General features: G+C 39.9%; 1 protein-coding gene across 1 annotated transcript in view; it reads right to left on the reverse strand.

Annotated features, from left to right (window-relative positions):
• CEP89 (centrosomal protein 89) overlaps positions 1–23,669 on the reverse strand; it is a 133,480-nt gene extending 109,811 nt beyond the window's left edge. The window contains exons 1-5 of the mRNA XM_042782750.1: positions 23,647–23,669; positions 23,376–23,534; positions 17,943–18,129; positions 10,815–10,914; positions 10,738–10,740 (exon numbers count right to left, since the gene is read on the reverse strand). Coding sequence (XP_042638684.1) covers positions 10,738–10,740; positions 10,815–10,914; positions 17,943–18,129; positions 23,376–23,534; positions 23,647–23,669 — 472 coding nt within the window. The remainder of the gene's footprint in view (positions 1–10,737; positions 10,741–10,814; positions 10,915–17,942; positions 18,130–23,375; positions 23,535–23,646) is intronic.
• Between the last annotated feature and the right edge of the window lie 1,139 nt (positions 23,670–24,808).

Here is a 24,808-nt window from a genome sequence, read left to right on the forward strand (position 1 = left end):
CTTCTCAATGTTATCCATAATTTGTCATGATCCACACAATCAAATGCCTTTGCATAGTCAATAAAACACAAGTAAACCTCTTTCTGGTATTCTTTGCCATGAGAAATACTATATAGAAATACAATATAGAAATACTATAGCCATATCATAAAGGAATTTATCTGAAATGGAACCATTCTAGAACTCCTGAATCCTAAATGGAGTGGAACCCTGCAACCTATTTTATTAAGCCTTGCAGGTGATTCTGATGTATACTAAAGTCTGAGAATGTCTGCCCTACAGCACTCAAAAAGATTCCGGGTAGAGATTATGCTCCCACCACAACCACCACTTCCACCTCCACCTGTCCCTGGGTGGCAAGCCTGGATATATGACTGACAGCTGCAGGCATCTGACCAGCTTCTCTACTTCCTCTCCTGCTGTCTGTTTCTCTGGCCTTGGTTCCCTGACAGCCATGCTGCTATTATAATGAAAGTTGGTGCCAACCCCACAGGAAAACACAGCAGGGAGGCGGAGGTGGCTAGCCCACCCCTCTGTACTCTGGCTGTAGCCCTCAGCATGGTGTTATAAAAGGAAATAAACAGAGAGCCACTGGCCCCCTAAAAAAAAAAACCTTATGAATAACAGAACACTGTCTGATAAAGTGCCAGAAGAGGAGCCCTTCAGGTTGCAACGTACTCAAAATAGGACTAGGGAAGAGCTGCCTCCTCAGAGCACAGTCAGTCGACCTTCATGACATGGATGGAGTAAAGCTTTGGGGACCTTTATTTGCTGATGTGCCATGACTTAAAATGAGAAATAAGAGCTGTAAATATCCATTAATAATTGGAACATGGAAAGTATGAAGTACAAATCTAGGAAAACTTGAAATTGTAAAAACTGAAATGGAATGCATAAAGACCAATATTTTAGGCATTAGTCAACTGAAATGGACTGGTACTGGCCATTCTGTGTCAGACAATCATAATGTACTATACCAGGAATAACAAATTGAAGAATGGTGGCACATTCATAGTCAAAAAAAAAATTAAGATCTATCCTGAAGTACAATACTGTCACTGAAAGGATAATATCCATATGCATACAAGGGAGATCAGTTAATATGGGTATTAGTCAAATATATGTAAAAACCACTAAAGCCAAAGATGAAGAAACTGAAGAGTTTTACCAAATTCTGCTGTCTGAAACTGATGAAACACGCAATCAAGACCCACTGATAATTACTGGTGATTGGAACATGAAAGTTGGAAACAAAGGATTGGTGGCTGGAAAATATGGCCTTAGTACACATGATAGAATTTTGCAAGACCAAAGATTTATTCATTGCAAATACCTTTTTCAATGATATAAATGGCAACTATACATGTGGACTTCACCGGATAGGATACACAGAAATCAAATCAATTACATCTGTGGAAAGAGTCAATGGAGAAGTTCAATATTACAGGTTGGAACAAGACCAGGGGCTAACTGTGAAACAGATCATCAATTGCTCATACTCAAGTACAAGTTGAAGCTAAAGAAAAGTAAAACATGTCCATGAGAGCCAAAACACAATCTCAGTAATATCCCAATCGAATTTAGAGACCATCTCAAGAAAATATTTGATGCACTGAACACTGTGATAGTTGGGGTTGTGTGTCAATTTGGCTGGACCACGATTCTGAGTGGTTTAAGCAGTTGTGATGTGGTTATTCCCATGATGAGATCGGATGTATATGTTTTGAGCAGCACATTCATTGAAAGGGAGTTTGCCTAGGGGTGCAGCCTGCTGCCAATATACAAATGGACATCCTGGGAAAATGAGAGACTCTTCTGTGGATCTGGATCCTGTTGTGCTGCCTACAACTATCCATGAGTGAACAATTCACCATTCAGTCGGGAAAATCTTCCAGCTTGACATTTGATCCAGGAACCTGGAACTTTCCAGCTTCTATAAGTGGGTGAGCCATTTTCCTAAGATAAATTTCCCTCTCTCTCTCTCTCTCTCTCTCTCTCTCTCTCTCTCTCTCTATATATATATATATATATATAAGCTTTACTGGTTTTACTTCTCTAGAGAACCTAACCTAACACAAACACCAACGATCTAAGACCAGACAAATCATGTGAAATGACATCAAGAATATCACACATAAAGATAGCAAAAGGTCATTAAAAAGACAAGGAAGAAAGAAAAAACCAAAATGGATGTCAGAAAAGACTCTGAAACTTGCTCTTGAACATAGAGTAGCTAAAGTGAATGGAAGAAATGATGAAGAACTGAGCAAAAGAATTCAAGGGGTGGCTCGAGAAGACAATGTAAAGTACTATAATGAAATGTGTGAAGACCTAGAATTAGAAAACCCAAAGGGAAGAACACGCTCAGCATTTCTCAAGTTGAAAGAACTGAAAAGAAAAAAATCAAGCAATACTGAAGGACTCAATGGGCAAAATACTGAATGACACAGGAAGCATCAAAGGAAGATGGAAGGAATACACAGAGTCACTGTACCAAAAGAATTGGTGATCAGGCCAGGAATCAAACTCACGCCCATGGCTTAACTTCTAGTCAAATAAACAGGCTTATAAGGTGAACAATTACACCAGGGAGGTACCTCAGAACAACCAATCACAGGAGGTCAGGAGTGCAGAATTTGCAAAGGAAGAAAACTCAGAAGGCAGAAGTGCTTAAGAAAGAAGGACACAGGAAAAGGTAACCACATGGAGGAAGTGGAAAGATAGCTGTTATACTGTGGGGACTGCAATCAATGTCATGCAACAAAATGTATATGAACTGCGGAATGAAAAACAAATTTGCTCTGTAAACTCTGACCCAAATCACAATAAAAAGTTAAAAAAAAGAAAAAGAATTGGTTGATGTTTGTTTTGGTTGTCTAGTGCTGCTCTAACAGAAATACCACAAATGGGATGGCTTTAACAAACAGGAGTTTATTCTCTTACAATTTTAGAGGTTAGATATTCGAGTCCAGGTGCCAGGCTCTAGGAGCTGGGTGAAAGCCCCTCGACCTGGGGCTTTAGATCTCCCTCTTGCTCCCACCTCACTGAAGCTAGAGGCATCTCTTCACTCAGGCAGCTGTTGGCTGCTGAGGCTGACAAACCCAAGGTCAACAAGTGAAAAGGCACAGTCCTGATATTACCAAACCACATGGCAGGCCATTGATTCAAATCCATTAAAAGTCCTAAGATCAGCAAAGCATGGCAGGCTACTGAATGAAGACTTCGCTACATGGAGGGTTCAAGCATGCCAAAAAGCTAGAGATCTTCCTCAAAGCTGCTTCTTATATACTGGAAGCAGACCATAGCGCTAAAGCAGTTACTCAGCTGCTCTAGTAGATTCAACCACAGAACTGATTGCCAATCTCACCACAGGGAGTAACTACATCCAGCTGCTCAGCCAATCAACCAGGCCCAGCCAAGCTGACAACAACCTTAACTACCACAATGTTCAACTATTTCAGTAGGTAACACGTGAAAGAACTGATAGTGAACAAGCTGCACTGAAGGCATCAGTGAAAAAGCAAGGTTTCAGGAATTGATGGAATATCGACTGAGATGTTTCAACAAATGGATGCAACACTGGAAGCGCTCACTCGTCCATGCCCATCCCAAACAAAGGTGATCCAACAGAATGCAGAACAATATCATTAATAGCCCATGCAAGTAAAATTTTGCTGAAAATAATTGTGAAATGTTTGTAGCAATGCACAGACAGGAAACTGCCAGAAAATCAAGCTGGATTCAGAAGAGGACATGGAACTACAGATGTCACTGCTGATATCACATGGATCTTGGCTGAAAGCAGAGACACAGGAAAGATGTTTACCTGTGTTTTTTGACTATGCAAAGGCATTTGACTATGTGCATCATAAAAAATTATGGATAACATTGCAAAGAATGGGAATTCCAGAACACTTAACTGTGCTCACGAGGAACCTGTACACAAATCAAGAGGCAGTCATTTGAACAGAACAAGGGAATACCACATTGGTTTAAAATCAGGAAAGGTGTGCATCAGGGTTGTATCCTTTCACCATACTTATTCAATCTGCATGTTAAGCAAATAATCCCAGAAGCTGGACAGTATATAAAACAACATGGCATCAGGATTAGAGGAAGATTCATTAATAATCTGGAGTATGCAGATGATACAACCTTGCTTATGGTTAAGTGAACAGGACTTGAAGTACTTACTTATGAAGTTCAAAGACTGTAGCCTTCAGTATGGATTACAATTCAAAATAAAGCAAGCAAAAATTCTCACATTGGGACCAATAAGCAACATCATGAATAACAGAGAAAAGGTTGAAGTTGTCAAGGACTTCATTTTTCTTGGATCCAAAATCAATGCCCAAGGAAGTAGCTGTCAAGAAATCAAATAACATATTGCACTGGGAAAATCTGCTGCAAAAGACCTCTTTAAAGTGTTAAAAAAGCAAAGATGTCACATTGAAGACTAAGGTACACCTGATCCTAGCCACGGTATTTTCAATCACCTCATATGTATATGAAAGCTGGACAATGAATAATGATGACCAAAGAACAACTGATGCATTTGAATTATGGTGTTGGTGAAGAACACTGAATATACCATGGACTGCCAGAAGAACAAATATATATGTCTTGATGAAGTTCAACCAGAATGCTTCTTAGAAGCAAGGATAGTGAGACTTCACCTCTTGTACACTGGTGTTGTCAGGAGGGACCAGTTCTTGGAGAAGGATATTATGCTTGGTAAAGCTGAGGGTCAACAAAAAAAGAGAAGCCTTTCAGAGATGAAATGACATAGTGGCTGCAACAGTGTGCTTAAGCATAACAACAACTATGAGAAGGTGCAGGACCAGACAATGTTTCATTCGTAAGTTCCCTATGAGGCAGAACCATTTCAATGGCACCTAACAGCAGTTACTAAGTTTCTACATTGAGGCATCACACGTGAAGAGGGTGATCTTACAGTTGCCTATACCACCTGTGGTAGTGCAAAGTTGAACATTTGGGTTGCTTTTCACTTTCCACTATTAACTTGGAGAGCAGAAATAACTGGCTGAAAGTGAACTAGAAACAAACATGTAAAAATAGAATAAAAAAAAAAAACCTAAAGAATTCAGAAAAACAGATAAAGATGCCTAAATATGCATAAAAGATTACATACCTACTCCCTGGTTCATTAAAATTACCCATACTTAAACAACTCATCACTAAAGATCTTATTTTTTACCAAAAAGTCATCTTAACCAACTGTTTCTAACCAAACTACTTTTGGTCAAATGCCCTGGGGCTTTTGTAGGCCTGGACAGCCTACATCAATTTGCTGCATGGTGCAATCCTGTCCTGTCCTTTCCAGTCCAGACTAATGAAACCTCTGTCACATTCTCTAACCACGAGATGAGGCTAACTGCTCCCCGGTCTTTGTGCCTGCATCTATCGCCTGACTGCAGAGTGATTAGTATGCTGACAGTCACAGAAGCCGGGTGATGGGAACATGGGAGTCTGTTTTTCTATTCTCTCTATTTTTGTATGTGTTCAAAATTTATCTTAATAAAAAGTTTTTAAAAGGCTCTTTATGCTTTTTTCCCAAAGAAAATGAAATAATGATCTTTAGTTTATGTTAGACATTAAATGGTGGGGAGTAAAAACAGCAGGTACAAAAGGGCCAGTGGCAGGAGGAAACATCATGCACTTAAGGAAATAAAAGAATACCTGAATGGCTGGAGAATGATCAGCAGGGTCTAGACTTGGCAAGCCTGGTAAGCTGTGGGCAATCACTAAGGAGAACCAAGTAAAAGGGCTGTAGGGCTGCATAGGGGTGTATGGAAAGTAACATTACCAAATTTGTGTTTTGAGATTGCTCTGGCTACTACCACAGTGCCAAACACACAGTGGGCCTTTGATATGTATACATATATCTTCTGGCCAAATGAATGAATGAACAAAATCAAATAGTAAGCATTTGGTTATATGGAATTATGAGCTCATAAGAAATGTAGGCATAGCACACAATAAATTGTATTTGAAGCAGTGGGGCTGGCTGTGACTCCTTAGAAGAATATTCTGAGGAAAGGGCCTACTATGAGTCTTGAAGAGTTCCAAAATTTAATGGGCAGATGAGAAAGAGGAGCCTGCAAAGGGGATGAAGAAGCAACACCCAGAGAGTCAGGTAAAAAAATAAGATGTCATGGAATCCAAAGGAAGGGATGTATTTTAAGACAGAAGGAGCAGTTATCTATGTGGAATGCTCATGAGAGGTCAAATAAGACCATGATAGAAAATCATCCGCTGTATTTAACAACATAAAGGTGACTAGTTTGGTGGAATAATGGAATAATTTAACAGAAGCCAAACTGGAATGGGTTAAGGAGATGTTGTCAGATGAGGAAAAAGAGAAAGCATGTATAGATGAGTTTTTTGACAAATTTGATTGTTAAAGAGAAGAACTAGCCTAAGGGAACTATGGGATCAAAAGAGGGAGAAGTTCTACACAGAATATAAAACCGCAAAAACCAAACCCACTGTCATCGAGTCAGATCTGACTCATAGCAAACCCTCCTTGGGTTTCCAAAGTGGTATCACTACAGAAGTAGATTGCCAACCTTCCATCCGAGGAATGGCTGGTGGGTTTGAACCGCCAGCTCTCTGGTTAGCAATCAAATGCCTTAGGTACTATCCCATCAGAGCTCCCACACACAGAATATAGGAAAGGTGAATGATGTCCCATTGGCAAACATTTGACAGCTCTGACCAAAGGAAGTGATACTTCTCAGCAGTATTGCTCTAGTATTGCTAGAATGAAGAAAGATGCATCAGATCCTCAGAGCTGATGGTTTTAGGCTTTAGATAAAAATTATCAGCTACCCTCAGCCTATATAACTCTGAGACCAGAAGAACTAGACGCTGTCCGGCTACTACTATCAACCACTTGGAAGGGGATCTATGTAAGAGATCCTGGATAGAGTGGGAGAACAATGTGGAACAAAACTCAAAATCACTAAAAAAAAAAAAAAAATAGACCAGGTTTGCTGGTCTGATAGAGCCTGGTGGAACCACTGAGACTATGGCCCCTAGTTGCCCTTTAGGTCTGGGCAAACAAAAAACAGGCATATGAGCTGAACATTTACAACAGGGAAATATACTTCTTGGAGAGAACAATCATGGGAGAAGAATACAAGGGCTGTGTATCCACAGGGAGACAGCTCAGGGAGCAGGAGTGCATGGGAGGGAAGGACACAGGGAAGAGGTGGCTATGGGGAAGAAGTAGGAGGAGAGCTGTTGCATGGTGGGAGATTGCAGTCAATGTCATGAGACAAAGCGTATGTGAACTGCTATATGGAAGATGAATTTGCTCTACAAACTTTCACCCAAATCACAACAAAATTATGTGATAGTTGGAGCTGTGTGTCAACTTGGCTGGACCACAATTCTGTGTGGTTTAAGCAATTTTGATGTGGGTTGTTCCCATGATGGGACCAGATGTATATGTTTTGAGCAACCAATCCGTTGAAAGGGAATTTCCCTAAGGGTGTGGCCTGCTTCCAGTATATTTATGGACATCCTGGAAAAAGAGACACTCTTCTGTGGATTGGGATCCTGTTGTGCTGCTTACAGCTGTCTGTGAGCGAACAATCCACCATTCGGCCTGGAGATCTTGGATTCGTCATCCGTTGGAGTCAACATCCAGTGGTACTGTCTGCCAACCTTGAGCTCTTCAGCCCCTGAAGTTGCATGAGTCAGGAAAAGCCTCCAGCTTGATGTTTGATTCAAGAACTTGGGACTTGCCAGCTTCTGTAAGCATGTAAGCCATTTTCCTAAGATAAATTTCTCTTTCTCTCTCTATGTATATAAGCTTTACTGCTTCTCTAGAGAACCCAGCCTAACACAAATTAAAATATATATATATATATATCAGTTAGCATTTATGGAAAGGAGCCCTGGTGGTGCAATGGTTAAGCGCTTTGCTGCTAAAAGGCTGAAGGTTCAAACTCACCCAGTAGTTCTATAGGATGAAGACCTGGCAATCTGCTCCCATAAAGACTACAGACAAGAAAACCCTATGAGAAGTTCTGCTCTGTCCCACAGTGTTACTATGAGTCAAAAATTAACTCAATGGCACATAACAACAACAACCACATTTATGGAAGATGCTGTGCTTTACAGATTTGAGTCCAATGATCTGAAGAAAGGGGCAGTAAAGAAGGGTTAAGTAACTCAGCCAATTCTCTCACCTGGGAATGATAAGAGTTGAGAACAAACCACTAAAAGCCAAGGTTTCTGATGCGTTGTCCAAGGATCACCACATCAGACTTCCCAAAGTCCTTGCTAAAAATACAGATCTCTGGGCCCTGCCCCAGAGCCACTGAATTAGAATTTGGAGTGTGAGGCCTTTTCCATCAAGTATCCAGGTGCTTTAATGCCCACCACAAACGAAGAAGCACTGAAGGAGCCACTCATTCTCCCAAATGCCCCTTGTGCCTGTTTACCAACTGCTAGTTAATCATTTTATTGTGTCTAAGCTCCAAATCTACCCTTCATTGCTTGCCTGTGATACAGGAACATTTCTACCCTGCCAAGTGGCATGATAATAAACTGTCAGTAGAGGGTACAAGAGAGACACTGGAGGAGAAAGGGGCTCTGCTTTCTGATTCTCATGTTCAATTTGATGGATTGCTTGTACACTCACACACGGTCACACAGACTATTATCTCAGGCAGTTAGCAGCAGCATCTAGCACCTCCTCCAGGTATTATCTTCTGGAATCCTATTCTAAGAGGCAGCTTCCCAGAGTGTTCTGTTAGCAAAACACCTCAGAGCATTTCTCCGCCAGCCAGTGGGCACTGCTGTCCCCTCTCCATCAGGATCTCAGCTCTAGATGAGCTTCTTCCAAACCCACTTCTTCCTTGGATGTTCTGCATTAACACTACAGGTGGTGGCTCTTCGCTCTGCTGTTCCTGTATTCTCCCTAGTTTTCTTTATCGCTTAGTAGGTAATCCTGTTAACGTTAGTAATTCTCTACATTAAACTTTTCCTATTCAAATCAGTATGGTGTCTGTCTCCTGACTGGATTTCAAATGACCATAGGCAACACAAACATTAGAAAAGGAAAGAGAGATCCACATATATCAACATAAGAAGAAATTAGGACTATGTTGTGAGATGAAAAAACGCAGGTAACAAAATAGCATGTATTATATATATATATATGCTTAAAAACAAAACAATAACAGTTGTCATTGAGTCAATTCCAACTCATGCAGTCCTTCTGTGCTTCAGGGTAACACTGTGCTCCACAGGGTTTTCACAGCTGTGATCTTTCAGAAGCAAATCACCAGGCAATCTGGGTGCCTCAGGGTGGACTTGAACCACCGTCCTTTTGGTTAGCAGCTGAGTGCTTAACGTTTTGCACCACCTAGGGACTCCATTTTATGTATATATACACTCTAAACTGTTCAGAGTAATTATCTCTGGGAGAACAATTATGTGTTTAACTTTCTACTCTATACATTTGAGGTTTTTTTCTTATACCAGTTATTGCATCTATAATTAAAAAAATAAAGATATATATACTTTTTACATAAACTTACATATAGATCTATACATGTGCACATAGATCTTCCTGCATTAATAAAATAGGCCTAGAATCCAATAGGCACTCCTGGCCCAGGTATTATAAAGCTAGTATCCTGTTTTATCAATCAGACAGCTTTGTAGACTGACTTACATAACAGTTTCCCAGAGCCCAAGGAACTCCAAGCATCCTGATACAGCAGTTATTGGTATCCACTGTATGCTAGGCTCTCTTTCTCTCTTTTCAAACATAAGCTACCTCTTAAGAAAATAAAAACTGTTTCTTATATTTGCTATGAAGTCTCTGGAAAATGCAAACAATTAAACACTCAACCTCTAGGCAAAAGGTTGGCAATCTGAATTCACCCAGAGGCGCCTCAGAAAAAAGGTCCGGTAATATGCTTCCAAAAGGTCACAACCTTGAAAACCCTATAGAGCAGCTCTACTCTGCACATATGGGGTCACCATGAGTTAAGATCAACTTGACAGCAACTAACAACAGCAATCTTTGCTGCAATATACTGAATTCTCTCTGCCAAATAAAATATGTAAAGACAGCTGGTGATGCAGTTAAAGAATTGCATTGTAGATATGTCCATGCACATATTTACAACATAAGGTTTGTTGTTGAACAAACCTTTACTGATGGCCCACGGTGGGCCAAATCCTACTCCAGGCACCAGGGCAGGGGTGGGGGTAGCATGGTGAACATGACAAATAACCTCATTCGTTCATTCTCAGCATTTCAATGGAGCACCACTGTGTGCTGTTCTGAGTGACACCAGGCACCAGGGAGAGGGAAGTGAGCGTGGAAAGCTTTACAAGTGAGCCACAAGCCATCCTTCCTATGTATCGTCACGGCTGAAGTAACAGACAAAACCTAACGTGCAGGTAAATTAAACGTGCTCTGGTGGCATAGTGCCTAAGGCATTTGACTGCTAACTAGAAGGTTGGCAGTTCAAACCCACCAGCCACTCCGCGGAAGGAAGACTGGCCAATCTACTTCCGTAAAGATTTACCGCCTCAGAAACCCAAAGGGGTCGCTATGAGTCGGAATCAACTCAATGGCAGTGAGTTTTAACATGCAGGTAATCCACTGTGAATAATTTATTTTGGGGAAAATAAAATTCAGGTATATTCCTAGTCATCATAATCATGGAACCACAGTATGAGATGCACTGGCTGAATTTTTATAGAAAGTAAACTGTATTTATTACCATGAGATGCTTTTATATTTTTTAAATTTTGTTTTTTACCTTTTTCTTGTGTACGCTGTGGTGTAAGACCTGAGTCTGGGAACCCATCTGGCTCAGAAATATTTTCATTTTCTTCACTGTCCACCCCATGTAATGGAACCTTTTTTGTTCATTAAAAAAAAAGAAAAAAGAGCAAATATGTGATAAAAGTAATCTATATAAAATTTCCTCTTAACAAACTCACACGTTTCATTTCACATTTTCTCCCTGCTACCTCTCTCCTCAAGCAGCCTAAGCCATTTTCTCAGTGAGATACATAAGGACTAAAGATGGTAGCAATGGATGAGAACTTTGGTCCCCTAGGGAGATGCTCAGGCTATGAAGAGCATGACATCCCACCCATGATACCCTGGCAGCTTCCCTTCATCACACCTGCTAAGGACAAACCCACAAAAAGGAGCTGCACCCGGACTGCTCTTCACAGCACCCAATACTACCCTACCATGGTACTGACTCTGCATTATTAATCTCAAGACAGACAAGAACTGCTGACCAGCACCCTAAGAACCCATATCCAGACAACTGTTTGGGATCGAGGCTTACTATATTTACTGACGATGTGTGTCCACTGCAAATGTCATTTCCTGATGGAATGGAACCTTCCCTTCTACTGCTTGTGAGCATCTCCTATGTAGACATCAGTGAATAGCAGCAAGCCCTCAGCTCTGTCTGTTAGAGACCAGTGAGTCAGCAAGGAGACTTCTCCTGAAGAAGAGAAGACATTCCCACAAGCAGGGGTCTGGGAGGTGGGACTAAGCTGTCCACCAGGAACAGCAGTGAATAAGCAGATGCTTGTCTTGTACAGTAAAGTATGACTGGCACTCTCTGAGGTGGTTTCCCTTCTGCTACCCTGATTCTCTAGTAAAGTCTTGCTTATGTGATCAGTTTGGCGGCAGTGACCATCAAGATGCTTGTGAGAAGGGACATTTCAAAGCCAAGAGCTAAGGCCACCATCGCCATCAGCCTCTATGTACATGGAGGCTGTTGGAGGTGATGCAACTAAGGAACAACAGAACCCTAAAAGATACTGTCTCCCACTCTGTCATTTGAAGGAATAAAAAAGTAACTTCATTTTGCTTTTTATCTCAGAGCAAACTGCTTTGTTCACCCTATCAAAGATATATAAAGCTATTCATTATTATCAAGGAAATGTGAAATTGGTGAGAGGATTCAAATATCATCATAAAGAGAGCTTAATTTGGAAAACTGTTTGTCAGTATCTATTACTACTAAAGCTGATCATACATACTCTGTGACCCAGCAGATCAAAGGACACATTCACAAATGCATAGCAGCACTATTCTTAAGAGCCCCAAAATGGAAACAAGCAAAATCCAACAGTAAAACGAATAAATAATTGAATGGTACAGTCGTATGATGAAACATTATACAACAAGAACGAACTGACTACTGCTACATGCAATTACCAGAGACTTTCAAAATCCCCAACAAATACATTCTGTACGATTCGATTCACACAATTTTCAGAAGATGCAAAACTAATCTAGGTGCTTAGAGTCAGGATAGTGGTCATGACAAAATCATGACCAAGAAAAGGAGCAAAGGGAGGTTCTGGGCTGCTAGTTCTTTTTTTTTTTTTTTTTTTAAATCTGGAATGTGTGAAAAATTAATTGAGCTATCCATTTTTTATTTATACAATCTTTGTGTAATTTTAATACATCAATAAGTAAGTTTATTAAAAACATACCTTCATAAAGAATTTGGACTCTATTTTACAAATATAACTCTAATTTTAAAGGCTTAATTTCAAACTTTTTTTTGTTATTAATTTCAAAATAGCTCTGACTGTGAAAATTACCTTTGATAACTAGAAACCTGTTTGGGTATTGGATAAGGGACAGAGGAGACTGGCCCAGCTCCACACTGTCATCAGGCATACAGCCATCAGGCACATGCACCAGGCATATGGCCTTTCCCTCATCTGTCTGTACCACTTACCCTTTCGCTCCTTTATCCTCTTCTGGGATAGCATATTAACTTGGATTTTAAAGAGTAAAATGTATGTTTTAATTTCTCAGGCAATTACTAAAATAAGAGCAGAGTTAATATCCAAAATAGTAGAGAGAAAGAAAAGAACAACTAAATAAAAAATCCAAACAAGGAAAGAAAGGAGAGAAAAAGAAATAGAAACTATTAAGTATAACTTAAGATGGCATTTTGTTTTCTTTCCTGATAAAGGAGCAAAAGCAATTTAATGAAGAAAGGATAGTCTTTTCAATAAATGATTCTAGAACAACTGGAAAAAAAAAATCAAGACATAAACCTTTTATCTTTCATAAAAATTAACTCAAAATGGATTACAAACCTAAACATAAAACACAAAACTATACAACTTCTAGAAGATAACATAGGAGAAAATCTAGGTGACATCGGGTATGGTAATGACTTTTTCTTGCCCCTAAATATTCTTTATTTTGTTGTTGTTGAGAATATACATAGTAAAACATGTACGTGGAGGCTGTTGGAAGTGATGCAACTAAGGAGCAACGGAATCCTAAAAGATACTGTCTCCCACTCTGTCATTTGAAGGAATAAAAAAGTAACTTCCTTTTGTTTTTTATCTCCAGAGCAAATTGCTTTGTTCACCCTATCAAAGATACATAAAGCAGTTTCTACATGTGCCATTTAGTGACACTGATTTCATTCTTTGAATTATGCAACCATTCTCACACTCTTTTTCTGAGTTGTTCCTCTTCATTAACATAAACTCACTGAGTTGTTGTTATCAATTTGATCCCATAGAGAGGTCCAAAAGAGCATAATACTTAAGGGAGGCTTTTTTTTTTTTTTTAACTAGTTAAGCTAAATTACTGGTTGCTTTTAAGATGACTTCAGGGGATTATTTTTGGTTTAAGGCTTAAAGATTATCTCAGGGCAACAGTTTCAGGGATTCATCTACCTTCCATGGCCAATGCGCTATGTCGTCTGATGTCTTGACTGCTGCTTCCATTGGTGTTGACTGTAAAACCAAGTAATAGAAGTCCTGGACAACTTCAATCTTTTCTCCATCTATCATGATGCAGCTTATTGGTCCAGTTGTGAGGACTTTTGTTTTCTTTAAATTGAGGTGTAATCCGTACTACAGACTATAGTCTTCAATCTTCATCAGTAAGTGCTTCAAATCATCCTCGCTTTCAGCAAGCAAAGTTGTATTGTCTGTAATAGCAGGTTGTTAATGAGCCTTCCTCCAATCCTGATGTCACGTTCTTCTTCTCCATATAGAAGCTTCTCGGATTATTTGCTCAGCATACAGCTTGAACAAGTATGGTGAAAGGATACAACCTTGATACACTCCCTTCCTGATTTTAAACCACACAGTATTCCCTTGTTCTGTTTGAAAGACAGCCTCCTGGTCTATGTACAGGTTCCTCATGAGTACAATTAAATGTGCTGGATTCCCACTCTTCTCAATGTTATCCATAATTTGTTATGACCCACACAATCGAATGTTTTTCCATAGTCAATAAAACACAAGTAAACATCTTTCTGGTACTCTTTGCTTTCAGCCAAGATCCATCTGACATCAGCAATGATATCCCTCGTTACATATCCTGTTCTGAATCCAGCTTGCATTTCTGGAAGTTCTCTGTCAATATACTGCAACAACTATTTTTTAATTATCTTCTGTAACGTTTTACTTGTCTGTAATATTAATGATACTGTTTGATAATTTCCACATTTTGTGGGATCACCTCTCTTTGGAATGGGTACAACTGGGATCTCTTCCAGTTGGCCAGGTAGCTGTCTTCCAAATTTCTAGGCATTGCCAAGTGAGTACCTCCAGTGCAGCATCCATTTATTGAAATATCTCAATAGGTATTCCGTCAATTCCTGGAGTCTTGCTCTTCGCCAATTCCTTCAGGGCAGCTTCAACTTCTTCCTTCAATACCATTGGTTCTTGATCGTAAGCCATCTCCTGAAATGGTTGAAGATCGACCAGTTCTTTTTGGTACAGTGACTCTGTGTATTCTTTCTGTCTTCTTTTGATGTTTCCTGCATCATTCAATATATTGCCCATAGCATCTTTCAATATTGCAACTTGAGGCTTAATTTTTTTCCTCAGTTCTTTTAGCTTGAGAAATGCTGAGCCTGTTCTTCTCTTTTGGTTTTCTAACTCTAGGTCTTTGCACATTTCATTATAATAATTGACACTGTCTTTTTGAGCTGCTCTTTGAAATCTTCTCTTCAACTCTTTTATCTTACCATTTCTTCCATTTGTTTTAGCTACTCTCTGTTCAAGGGCAAGTTTCAGAGTCTCTTCTGACATTCATTTTGGTCTTTTCTTCCTTTCCTGTCTTTGTAATGACCTTTTGCTTTCTTCATAGATGATGTTCTTGATGTCATCCCATAATTCATCTGGTTTTTGGTCACTGGTGTTCAGTGCATCAAATCAGTTCATTAGCCAGTTTCTAAATTCAGGAGGAATATAATCAAGGTCATATTTTGACTCTCATGGACTTCTTTTAATTTCCTTCAACTTCAACTTGAATTTGCCTATGAGCAGTTGATGGTCTGTTTCCACAGGCAGCTCCTGGCCTTGTTTTAGCTTCTCTATCACCTCTTGCCACAGATGTAGTCAATCTGATTCCTGTGTCCTCCATTAGTGAAATCCACATGTACAGCTGCTGTTTGTGCTGTTGAAAAAGGTATTTGCATTGAATAAGTTATTGCTCTTGCAAAACTCTATCATGTAATCTTCAGCATTATTTCTATCATTAAAGCTATATTTTCCAACTACTGGTGATTCTTCGTTTCCAACTTTTGCATTTCAATCACCAGTGATAATCAACACATCTTAATTGCATGTTCAGTCAATTCAGACTGCAGAAGTTGGTAAAATCTTCAACTTCCTCATCTTTGGCTTTGGTGATTGGTGTATAAATTTGAAAAAGAGTCATATTAATTGGTCTTCCTTGTAGGCATACAGATACTATCCTACCACTGACAGAATTATACTTCAGGATAGATCTTGAAACTTTCTTTGTGATTATGAATGCTACACCGTTCTTCTTCAATTTGTCATTCTCGGCATAGTAGATCATATGGTTGTCTGATTCAAAATGGCCAAAAGTGGTCCATTTCAGCTCACTAATGCTTCGGACACTGATCATTATGACTTGCATTTCATTTTTAACAACTTCTAATTTTCCTACATTCATACTTTGTACATTCCCTGTTCCAATTATTAATGGATGTTTGCAGCTGTTTCTTCTCATTCTGAGTTGTGCCACATCAGCAAATGGAGGTCCCAAAAGATTTCCTCTGTCTACATCATTAAGGTCAGGTCTACTCTGAAGAGGCAGCTCTTCCCCTCTTCCCCAGTCATATCTTGAGTGCCCTCTGAATGGCGGTGCTCATCTTCTGACACTATATCAGACAATGATTTAAAGCTATTCATAAAATTTTCCAGTAATATATCAGACAGTGTTTCAGTGCTATTCATAAGGTTGTTACTGGTCAATTCTTTAAGAAGTGGATAGCCTCTTCCTTCTTCCAAGTCTGTCTTAGTCTGGAAGCTCCGCTGAAACCTGTCCACAATGGGTAACCCTGCTGGCATTTGACGCCTGGTGGCATAGCCTCCAGCCTCAAAGCAACACACAAGCCACCATAGTATGACAAACTGACAGACCAGTTCATTTCCCTTAGCTGCTCTAAACTGCTCCACTCACTTCCTGGTCTCCCTTAGCTGTTCCAAACTGCCACCAGCTTGCTTCCTGGTCTCCCTTATATGTTATAAACCAAAAAACCAAACTCACTGCTGTTGAGTCATAGCCAACTCATAGCGACCCCTCCTTGGGTTTCTGAGGCAGTATCAATATGAAAGTAGATTGCCCAAACTTCTGACCTAGGAGTGACTGGTGGGTTTGAACCACCAGACTTCTGGTTAGCTGTCAATTGCCTTAGGCACTATGCCACCAAAGCTCCTTTATGTTATAGTGATGGTGAAAAGAGAGAAAGGAAAAAGAAATGATGTGTTATCATTTGCCATTACAGAAATGGCACAACTCAAGAAAGGATCAAATCTGGAGATCCTGGATAGAGTAAGAGGAAAAACGTAGAACAAAATCCAAAAACTCAATAATGACCAGAATTACTGGTCAGATGAAATCTGATGACACCCCCAATACTATGGCCCTGGAATACATTCTGCACCTGGAATAAAACTCACTCCCAGGGGCTGGCTCTTAGCCCAATAGTTAACAAGATGTACATGCAGATCACTCAACCCAAGATGATGCACCCACATACTCTATACATCCCATAGAGCAATAGACCACGAGGCACCAGAGGACATTCAAATTGAGGAAATGCAGGACAAACAGGAGTGCATAAATATGAGGGGCATAGGGGGAGGGTTACAGGGTAGGGAGAGGAGGAGACTGGGTTAGGTTTGGACATGATAAATGGGGAGTGAAACTAAATGTACACATAATGTTGAATGTAAAACAAGCTCTTAGAATAATTAAAAAAAAAAGAAATGGCACAATCTGATTTCCAAAGCCCAGGGAGTACCAAGTTCAAAACCAGGCTGAGTAGAGCAACTGGGCAGTAGTGGAAAAGCAAGACTCCTTCAACCTCTGTACTTCAGTCCTCCTATGTGTGATACGGCAATGAAGTGAACCTAGGAATTCCATTGCTAGGAGTCTTAGGGAAGATAAATGTATATGAGCTTGAAATAGACAAGCTATACCATATAGACACATGGTGAGCAGTTGATGAACGCTAGCTATGATTAAGAGACAAATATTATGATATTCCTCTTGTTGTTGTTGTTGTTGTTTGCCATCGAGTCGGCCCCGACTCATAGCGACCCCTCCTTGGGTTTCCGAGGCAGTATCACTACGGAAGTAGGATTGCCCAACCTTCCTTCCGAGGAGTGGCTGGTGGGTTTGAACCGCCTGCCTTCTGGTTAGCAGTCAAGTGCCTTAGCCACTATGCTACCAGAGCTCCCTACTTAATAATAAATAATATAAAATAAAGACCAATTAATAATAAAATAAGCCCCAAGGCAAAGGCAGAACAGAGTAAGGAAATACCTTACTAATGTACTCTACACAATTTACTGTAGGCTAACATCAAGAAGAAACCTAGGAATAGGAGGATCACCTGATCTCTGTGTGGCACAGCATACACTGCATCACTGTGCCCTCTCGCTTCATTCAGAGCACTGATGTTCCCCGACTCCTTGCAGCTGGATGACAGGTGTGTGTCAGTGTCCTCTTCCTCCCCATAGCCCAGCATTTCAAAGGATGGGAAAGAAGTTCCTCTTCCCATCTCATTCTGCCAAGTTGGTCTATATTAGAATATGAAAGAGCAAACAAACAAGTTAACACTTTACATTGGTATATATGCATACATTAAATGAATTTTCCCCCATTCCCACCATAAAAGTATTATAGCTGTATCACAAAAAAACAAAAACAAGCTAAAAGACTAATCACCCACTATCTGATCTCTTTGCAAACCCTAGGCATTACTTTCCATTTTTCCTGTTTTTATAGTTATTATCACTGCATAATATACAACTTGCCTTGTTATTACCAAGTTCTCATAGTTAACATTTTAAAAATAGGAATCAAGTAGATACACCATACTAATCAGCCATCCCTTTTATTTAACTATGTTCAAGTTTTCATTGTTATAAATAACCCAGTAATGAACATCTGTGTACAGATAACCTCTCTTGTATTTAGGATTAGTCCTACAAAACTAACCACCACATGGTAAACTGCTGTGTCAAATAGTGTGAATGTTTTATGTGTCTATATGCATTTTAAACAAGATCACTGCATAAATCATTTCCCCAACTTGTGACTACAGTGGTAATAATTTTTTAAATTTGCTGAAAGAATTTAAATCTCAGTCTGAATTTGCATTTCTTACTGAGACTGATCATTTTTCCATATGTTTGGACTACTGTTGTTGTTACATGCTGTCAAGTAGTCAGCTCTGACTCATAGTGATCCTGTGTACAACAGAACGAAACGCTGCCTGATCCTGCACCATTCTCACAATATTTGCTATACTTAAGACCATCATCGCAGCCACTGTGTCAATCCGTCTCCTTGAGGTTCTTCCCCTTTTTTGCTGACCCTCTACTTTACCAAACATGATATCCTTCTCCAGGGACTGGTCCCTTCTGACACCATGACCAAAGTACACGAGACAGAGTCTGGTCATTCTTGCTTCTAAGGAGCATTCTGTTTGTACTTCTTCCAAGACAGATCTGTTCATTCTTTTGGCAGTCCTTGGTATTTTCAGTGTTCTTCACCAGCACTACAAATCAAATGCTCTAATTCTTCTTCAGTCTTCCTTATTCACTGCCCAGCTTTCACATATATATGAGGCTACTGAAAATACCATGCCTTGGGTCAGGAGCAGTTTAGTCTTCAAAGTGATATCTTTGCTCTTTAGCACTTTAAAGAGCTCTTTTGTAGATCTGACCAGTGCAATATGTCATCTGATTTCTTGACTGCTGCTTCCATGGGCATTGACTGTGGATCCAAGTAAAATGAAATCACTGACAACTTCAATCTTTTCTCCATTTATCATGATGTTGCTTATTGGTGTAGTTGTAAGGATTTTTGTTTTCTTTATGTTGAGATGCAATACATAATGAAGACTGCAGTCTTTGATCTTCATCAGTAAGTGCTTCAAGGCCTCTTCACATTCAGCAAGCAAAGTTGTGTCATCTGCATAACACAGGTTGTTAATAGGTCTTCCTCCAATCCTGATGCCACATTCTTCTTCATATAGTCCAGACTCTCAGATTATATGCTTAGCATACAGATTGAATAAATATGGTAAAATGATAACAACCGTGATACACAGCCCTCCTAATTTTAAGCCATGAAGTATGCTTGTTCTATTTGAATGACAACCTCTTGGTCTATGTACAGGTTCCTCATGAGCACAATTAAGTGTTCTGAAATTCCAATTCTTCTCAATGTTATCTATAATTTGTTACAATCCACACAGTTGAAACCCTTTGCACAGTCAATAAAATATAGGTAAATACCTTTCTCGTATTCTTTGCTTTCAGTCAAGATTCATCTGACATCAGCAATGATATCCTTCATTCCGTGCCCTCTTCTGAACCTGGCTTAAGTTTCTGGCAGTTCCCTGTCAATATACTACTATAACCATTTTTTAATTATCTCCTGCAAAAATTTTACTTGTATGTGATACTGATGATATTTTTGGTAACTTCTGCATTCTGTTGGATCACTTTTCTTTGGAAGGGGCATATATATGGATCTCTTCTAGTTGGTTAGCCAAGTAGCTCTTTTCCAAATTTCTTGGTATAAATGAGTAAGTGCTGCTAGCACTGCATCCGTTTACTGAAACATCTCAATGGGTATTCTATCAATTCCTGGAGCCTTGTTTTTCACCAATCCCTTTAATGCAGCTTGGACTTCTTCCTTCAATACCACTGGTTCTTGATCATATGCCACCTCCTGTAATGGCTGAACATTTGAATAAGAGTCATAATTCCTCTACTGTGAATTGTATGTTCATGTCCTTTGTCACTTATCTACTTTGATTCTAGTGTGCTGATTCCAATTTGAAATCTATCTTTTATCTACAAAAATTGAAATCTTGGATTTGTATTTACTACAAATTTTTCCTATCCTTTTAATTTTATTTCAGTTATGTAAATTTTTAATATACATATGTTTTTGTTAACTTTTTAAATTCTTAGCATAGAAGTAATAAGCAGACTTCATCTCCAGAAAGGTTTGATAAAGACTGGACATTGATTTTAATGGCCTTATTTATATGTGGACACAAGATTAATCTATTCACTCAAGAGAAATTTATTTTGGTGTATGCTCAAAGTTAATTGTTTTCCTGACATTGCCAATCTACACACTGTTGAAACCTTTCCTTACCCTGAGACCTGTGAGCCTGCTTTTATTAAAGATTCAATATGCTGTACCCACTAAGTTGACCTCAAGGTGTTCATATGCTCTAATGACTCACCTGTCTATCACTGAACCAATCCCACACTGCTTTCATGACTTTAACTGTACATTTTTAAATATGATGGGGTTGATCCAGTCCTCTCCCTGGACCAGTATTCTTTTTTTCAAGATCTCCTTTGATAGCCTCACCACTTTATTCTTTCAAGTACATTTTAGAATCATTTCTTCATCTTTAGTTTTTATTCAGCCAAAATATAAACTCTTACAGGGAGAAAACAGGCTATATTCACACATCTCAAAATGGATTCAACTTTCACATGTAAAAACCAAAAATAAAAACGTTCTAGAAGGAAATAAGTGGGTACTTATATAATGCTTCAGTAAGGAAGTTCTTTCTAAACTTGACAATAATGACAAAAACTACAAAGGATAAAGTTTATAAATTTTACTACATTAAAAATATAGAATATTTGGCATATCAAGAAAAACAAAAACAGTACTGTATGAGCCCATTACTGTAAAAAGACAAAGAAGGGTTTGCTTGGGAAAGAGAACTCACTTAGTAGGTTACCGGGATGTGGAGGGAAGGGGATGGATTAATTTCGGGCTAGTCGGGGCCTACTCACTGACATAGGTAGGGGAAGAGATATAAGAGAAGGATCTGTGACCACCATGATAATATTAGGTAATGGGAGGACACTGAATTGTGCACATAAGAGATAGATGACAGATGCTAATACCAACCAATGTGTCCACAATACTGCACTGCCATTAACACCAAACACCAGGCTACAGATAAACACATAAACACCTGAGAGATCAGACAGGGGTCAGTGAACAGAAGTATACTCTAGACCAAGGATAGATTCAGTGGAGGCTAATCTTGCAGACACCAGTGATACAAAATACCTGCAGCCCTTACAGAAACAATAGAAGACAAACACAGAGTAATCCTTCACAGACAACCAGACACTATGGGAGAGAAAGCCAATAGATCTACCATCTCAGGACCATAGTACTGGGGGACGCCAGACTCAATTGGCACCACAAAATACATAAAAGCCTTGTTCCACATCCTACATTGGTGAGTAGCGAATGGGGTATTAAAAGCTTTCAAGCGGCCATCTAAGATGCAGCTAATGGTCTCCTAGCATTGGAAGCGAAGAAGAATGCAAAAAAAAAGGGGGGGGGGGCATTTGGAAGCAATCAGCCCTAGGACACGATGGCCCTCGAGACCAGAACTAGATGGCGCCTGGCTACCGATGCCAACCACTCAGGAAAGGATCAAATCTGGAGATCCTGGATAGAGTGGGAGGGAAAACATGGAACAAAATCCCAAAACTCAATAGTGACCAGAATTACTGGTCAGATGAAATCTGGTGAGCCTCCCAATACTATGGCCCTGGAATACATTCTGTGCCTGGAATAAAATGCACCCCCAAGGGCTGGCTCTCAGCCCAATAGTTAACAAGATGTACATGCAGACCACTCAACCCAGGATGACACCCCCACATACTCTATGGTAATACAACCCTTAGAGTAATAGACCATGGGATACCAGAGGACCAACGTTCAAATTGAGGAAATGCAGCACAAATAGGAGTGCATAAATATGAGGGGCACAGGGGGAGGGTTACAGGGTATGGAGGGGAGAAGACTGGGTTAGGGTTGGACATGGTAAATGGGGAATGAAACTAAATGTACACGTAATGTTGAATGCAAAACAAGCTCTAAAAATAAAAGAAAAAAACAGAACTGAATATATATGACAGTGAATAAGGCAAATCTGGTCATGTACACCCCACCCTCACCCAACAAGCCCTTAAAGGTCTTCAGTGCTTTCCCAGTGCCCCTAGGGGAGATACCAAACCCCTGAACAGGACTGCCCACAAAGTCTCCCAGCCTGGCCCTGCCAACCCCAGCAGCATCATCTTGAAGTACTCTCCACCTCACTCACATCTTGCCAACTACAAACATCTTTCTTCAGTTGCTCACATGTGTCATGTTCCCTTTCTTTCTCTCTGGAAAGCTCTTTACAGCCCCACATTGGCTGTCCCTCGATGCAACCTTAATCTGTTCCTAATTGATTCCTGTATATCACTAAGCTCTCCTTGAACCCCCTTTCCTCAATAGGAAAACTTTCTCAAAGTCAAAGCTTCCAAAGTCAGCTCAAACCCAGCTCAAGCAATAAAAGTAAACATGTCAAAGAAAAAAAAAGGTTAAACTACAGATACCAAAGAAGGTAAGATGAGTATAAATGTTCCAAGGAGAAATACATGAAGAATGAGAAGTCACAACTTTCACTGTCTAGTTTATGGCACAGAGAATCTTACTAAGGGCTAAAAGATGAATTAATTGGCTTTGTGCTACCATGAAAATAATCAATGCTTTTATAGGTCATTATTTAACAAAATCACTCAGGAAAAAATTCTGATATAATCTAAGAGCAATTAATATGGGTCATTACGAGCAGGAAACAACTTGATGGCATATAACAACAACAAAAGATTCTAGTCATAAACCCACGGGTGCACATGCACACACACACATACACGATGTTGGGCTACCGCTACTCTTCCCTGAGAGGGAGCAGAGCCAGTGATATGGTTCCTACCGAAGCCTCAGCTCTGAGGTGGTGGCATAGGGCTCAATGAAGCTGTCCTTTCCGGTGTATGTCGTCTCACTTTCAGACCTGGATCTCTGGCGAGGCTGAGGAATGGCAACAGTCCGCCCAGTCAATGTGGTTGCCAAGATGGCTGCAGCCAGAGCAGATCTATAGAAAAAAACATCCCAATGAGACAATGAGACATGAACACTCAAGATGAATTAGAACCACAAGATACAATAATGAACCAAGGTTGACCTCCTATCTTAAAACTGGTTACTGAATATCTACTATGTGCCCCATAAATCGGGAGCTCTGGTAGTGTAATGCCAATGGCATCTGACTGCTAACCAGAAGGCTGGCGTTTCAAACCCACCAGCCACTCCTTGGAAGGAAGATTGGGCAGTCTACTTCCATACAGATACTGCCTCAGAAACCCAAGGAGGGGTCACTATGTGTCGAATTGACTCAATGGCATAAGTTTGGTTTGTGGGTTTTTTTGCTGTTTTTGTTTTTGTTTTTTGCCCCATACATCCTCACAACTGGACCAATAAGCAACATCATGATAAATGGGAAAATGATTGAAGTTGTTAGGGATTTCACTTTACCTGGATCCACAAAAAACACTCACGGAATCAGCAGTCAAGAAATCAAATAACCTACTGCATTAGGCAAATCTGCTGCAAAGGCCTTCTTTAAAGTATTAAAGAGCAAAGATGTCACTTTGAAGACTAAGGTGCACTTGATCTGCACTATGGTATCTTCAATAGCCTCATATGCATATGAAAGTTAGACAATGGATAAAGAAGACTGCAGAACTAATATATACATTTGAGTTGTGGTATTATTGAAGAATATTGAATGTACCATGGATTGCTAGAAGAATAAATCTGGCTGGGAGGAAATATAGGCAGAATGCTCCTTAGAAGTGAGAATGGCCAGACTTCATCTCTCATACTTTGATCATGTTGTCAGAAGGAATCAATTCCTAGAGATGGGTATCATGCTTGGTAAAGCGGAGGTTGGTGAAAAAGGGGAAGACCCTCAATGAGATAGACTGCCACAGCGGCTGCAACGACGGGCTCAAGTGTGGCAATGATAGTGAGGATGATGCAGGACTGGCAGTGTTCTGTACTGTTGCACACAGGGTCACTAGGAGTTGAAACCAACTCGACAGCACCTAACAACAACATGCCAATAGTCTGCTATGTGCCACCACAGACAATCTCATTTGATTCACACATCAACTGTATGACTGGAATTATTGTTGTCTCCACTTCTCATGAATACTCAATGACTTGCCCAACACTTCCTGGCAAGCAGGCGGGCGGTGGAACTAGGTCCCCAATCCAGGCAGTTGGGTCCCAAAGCCTATACTCAAGTACTTTTCTTATTAAAATGAAAGATCAGAACTATTTTTTTAGAAAAGGAGATATAAAACA

Source organism: Orycteropus afer, unplaced genomic scaffold (genome assembly GCF_000298275.1).
Source record: "Orycteropus afer afer isolate SDZICR_OR568_19922 unplaced genomic scaffold, OryAfe1.0 scaffold00459, whole genome shotgun sequence".
Lineage (NCBI taxonomy): Eukaryota > Metazoa > Chordata > Mammalia > Tubulidentata > Orycteropodidae > Orycteropus > Orycteropus afer.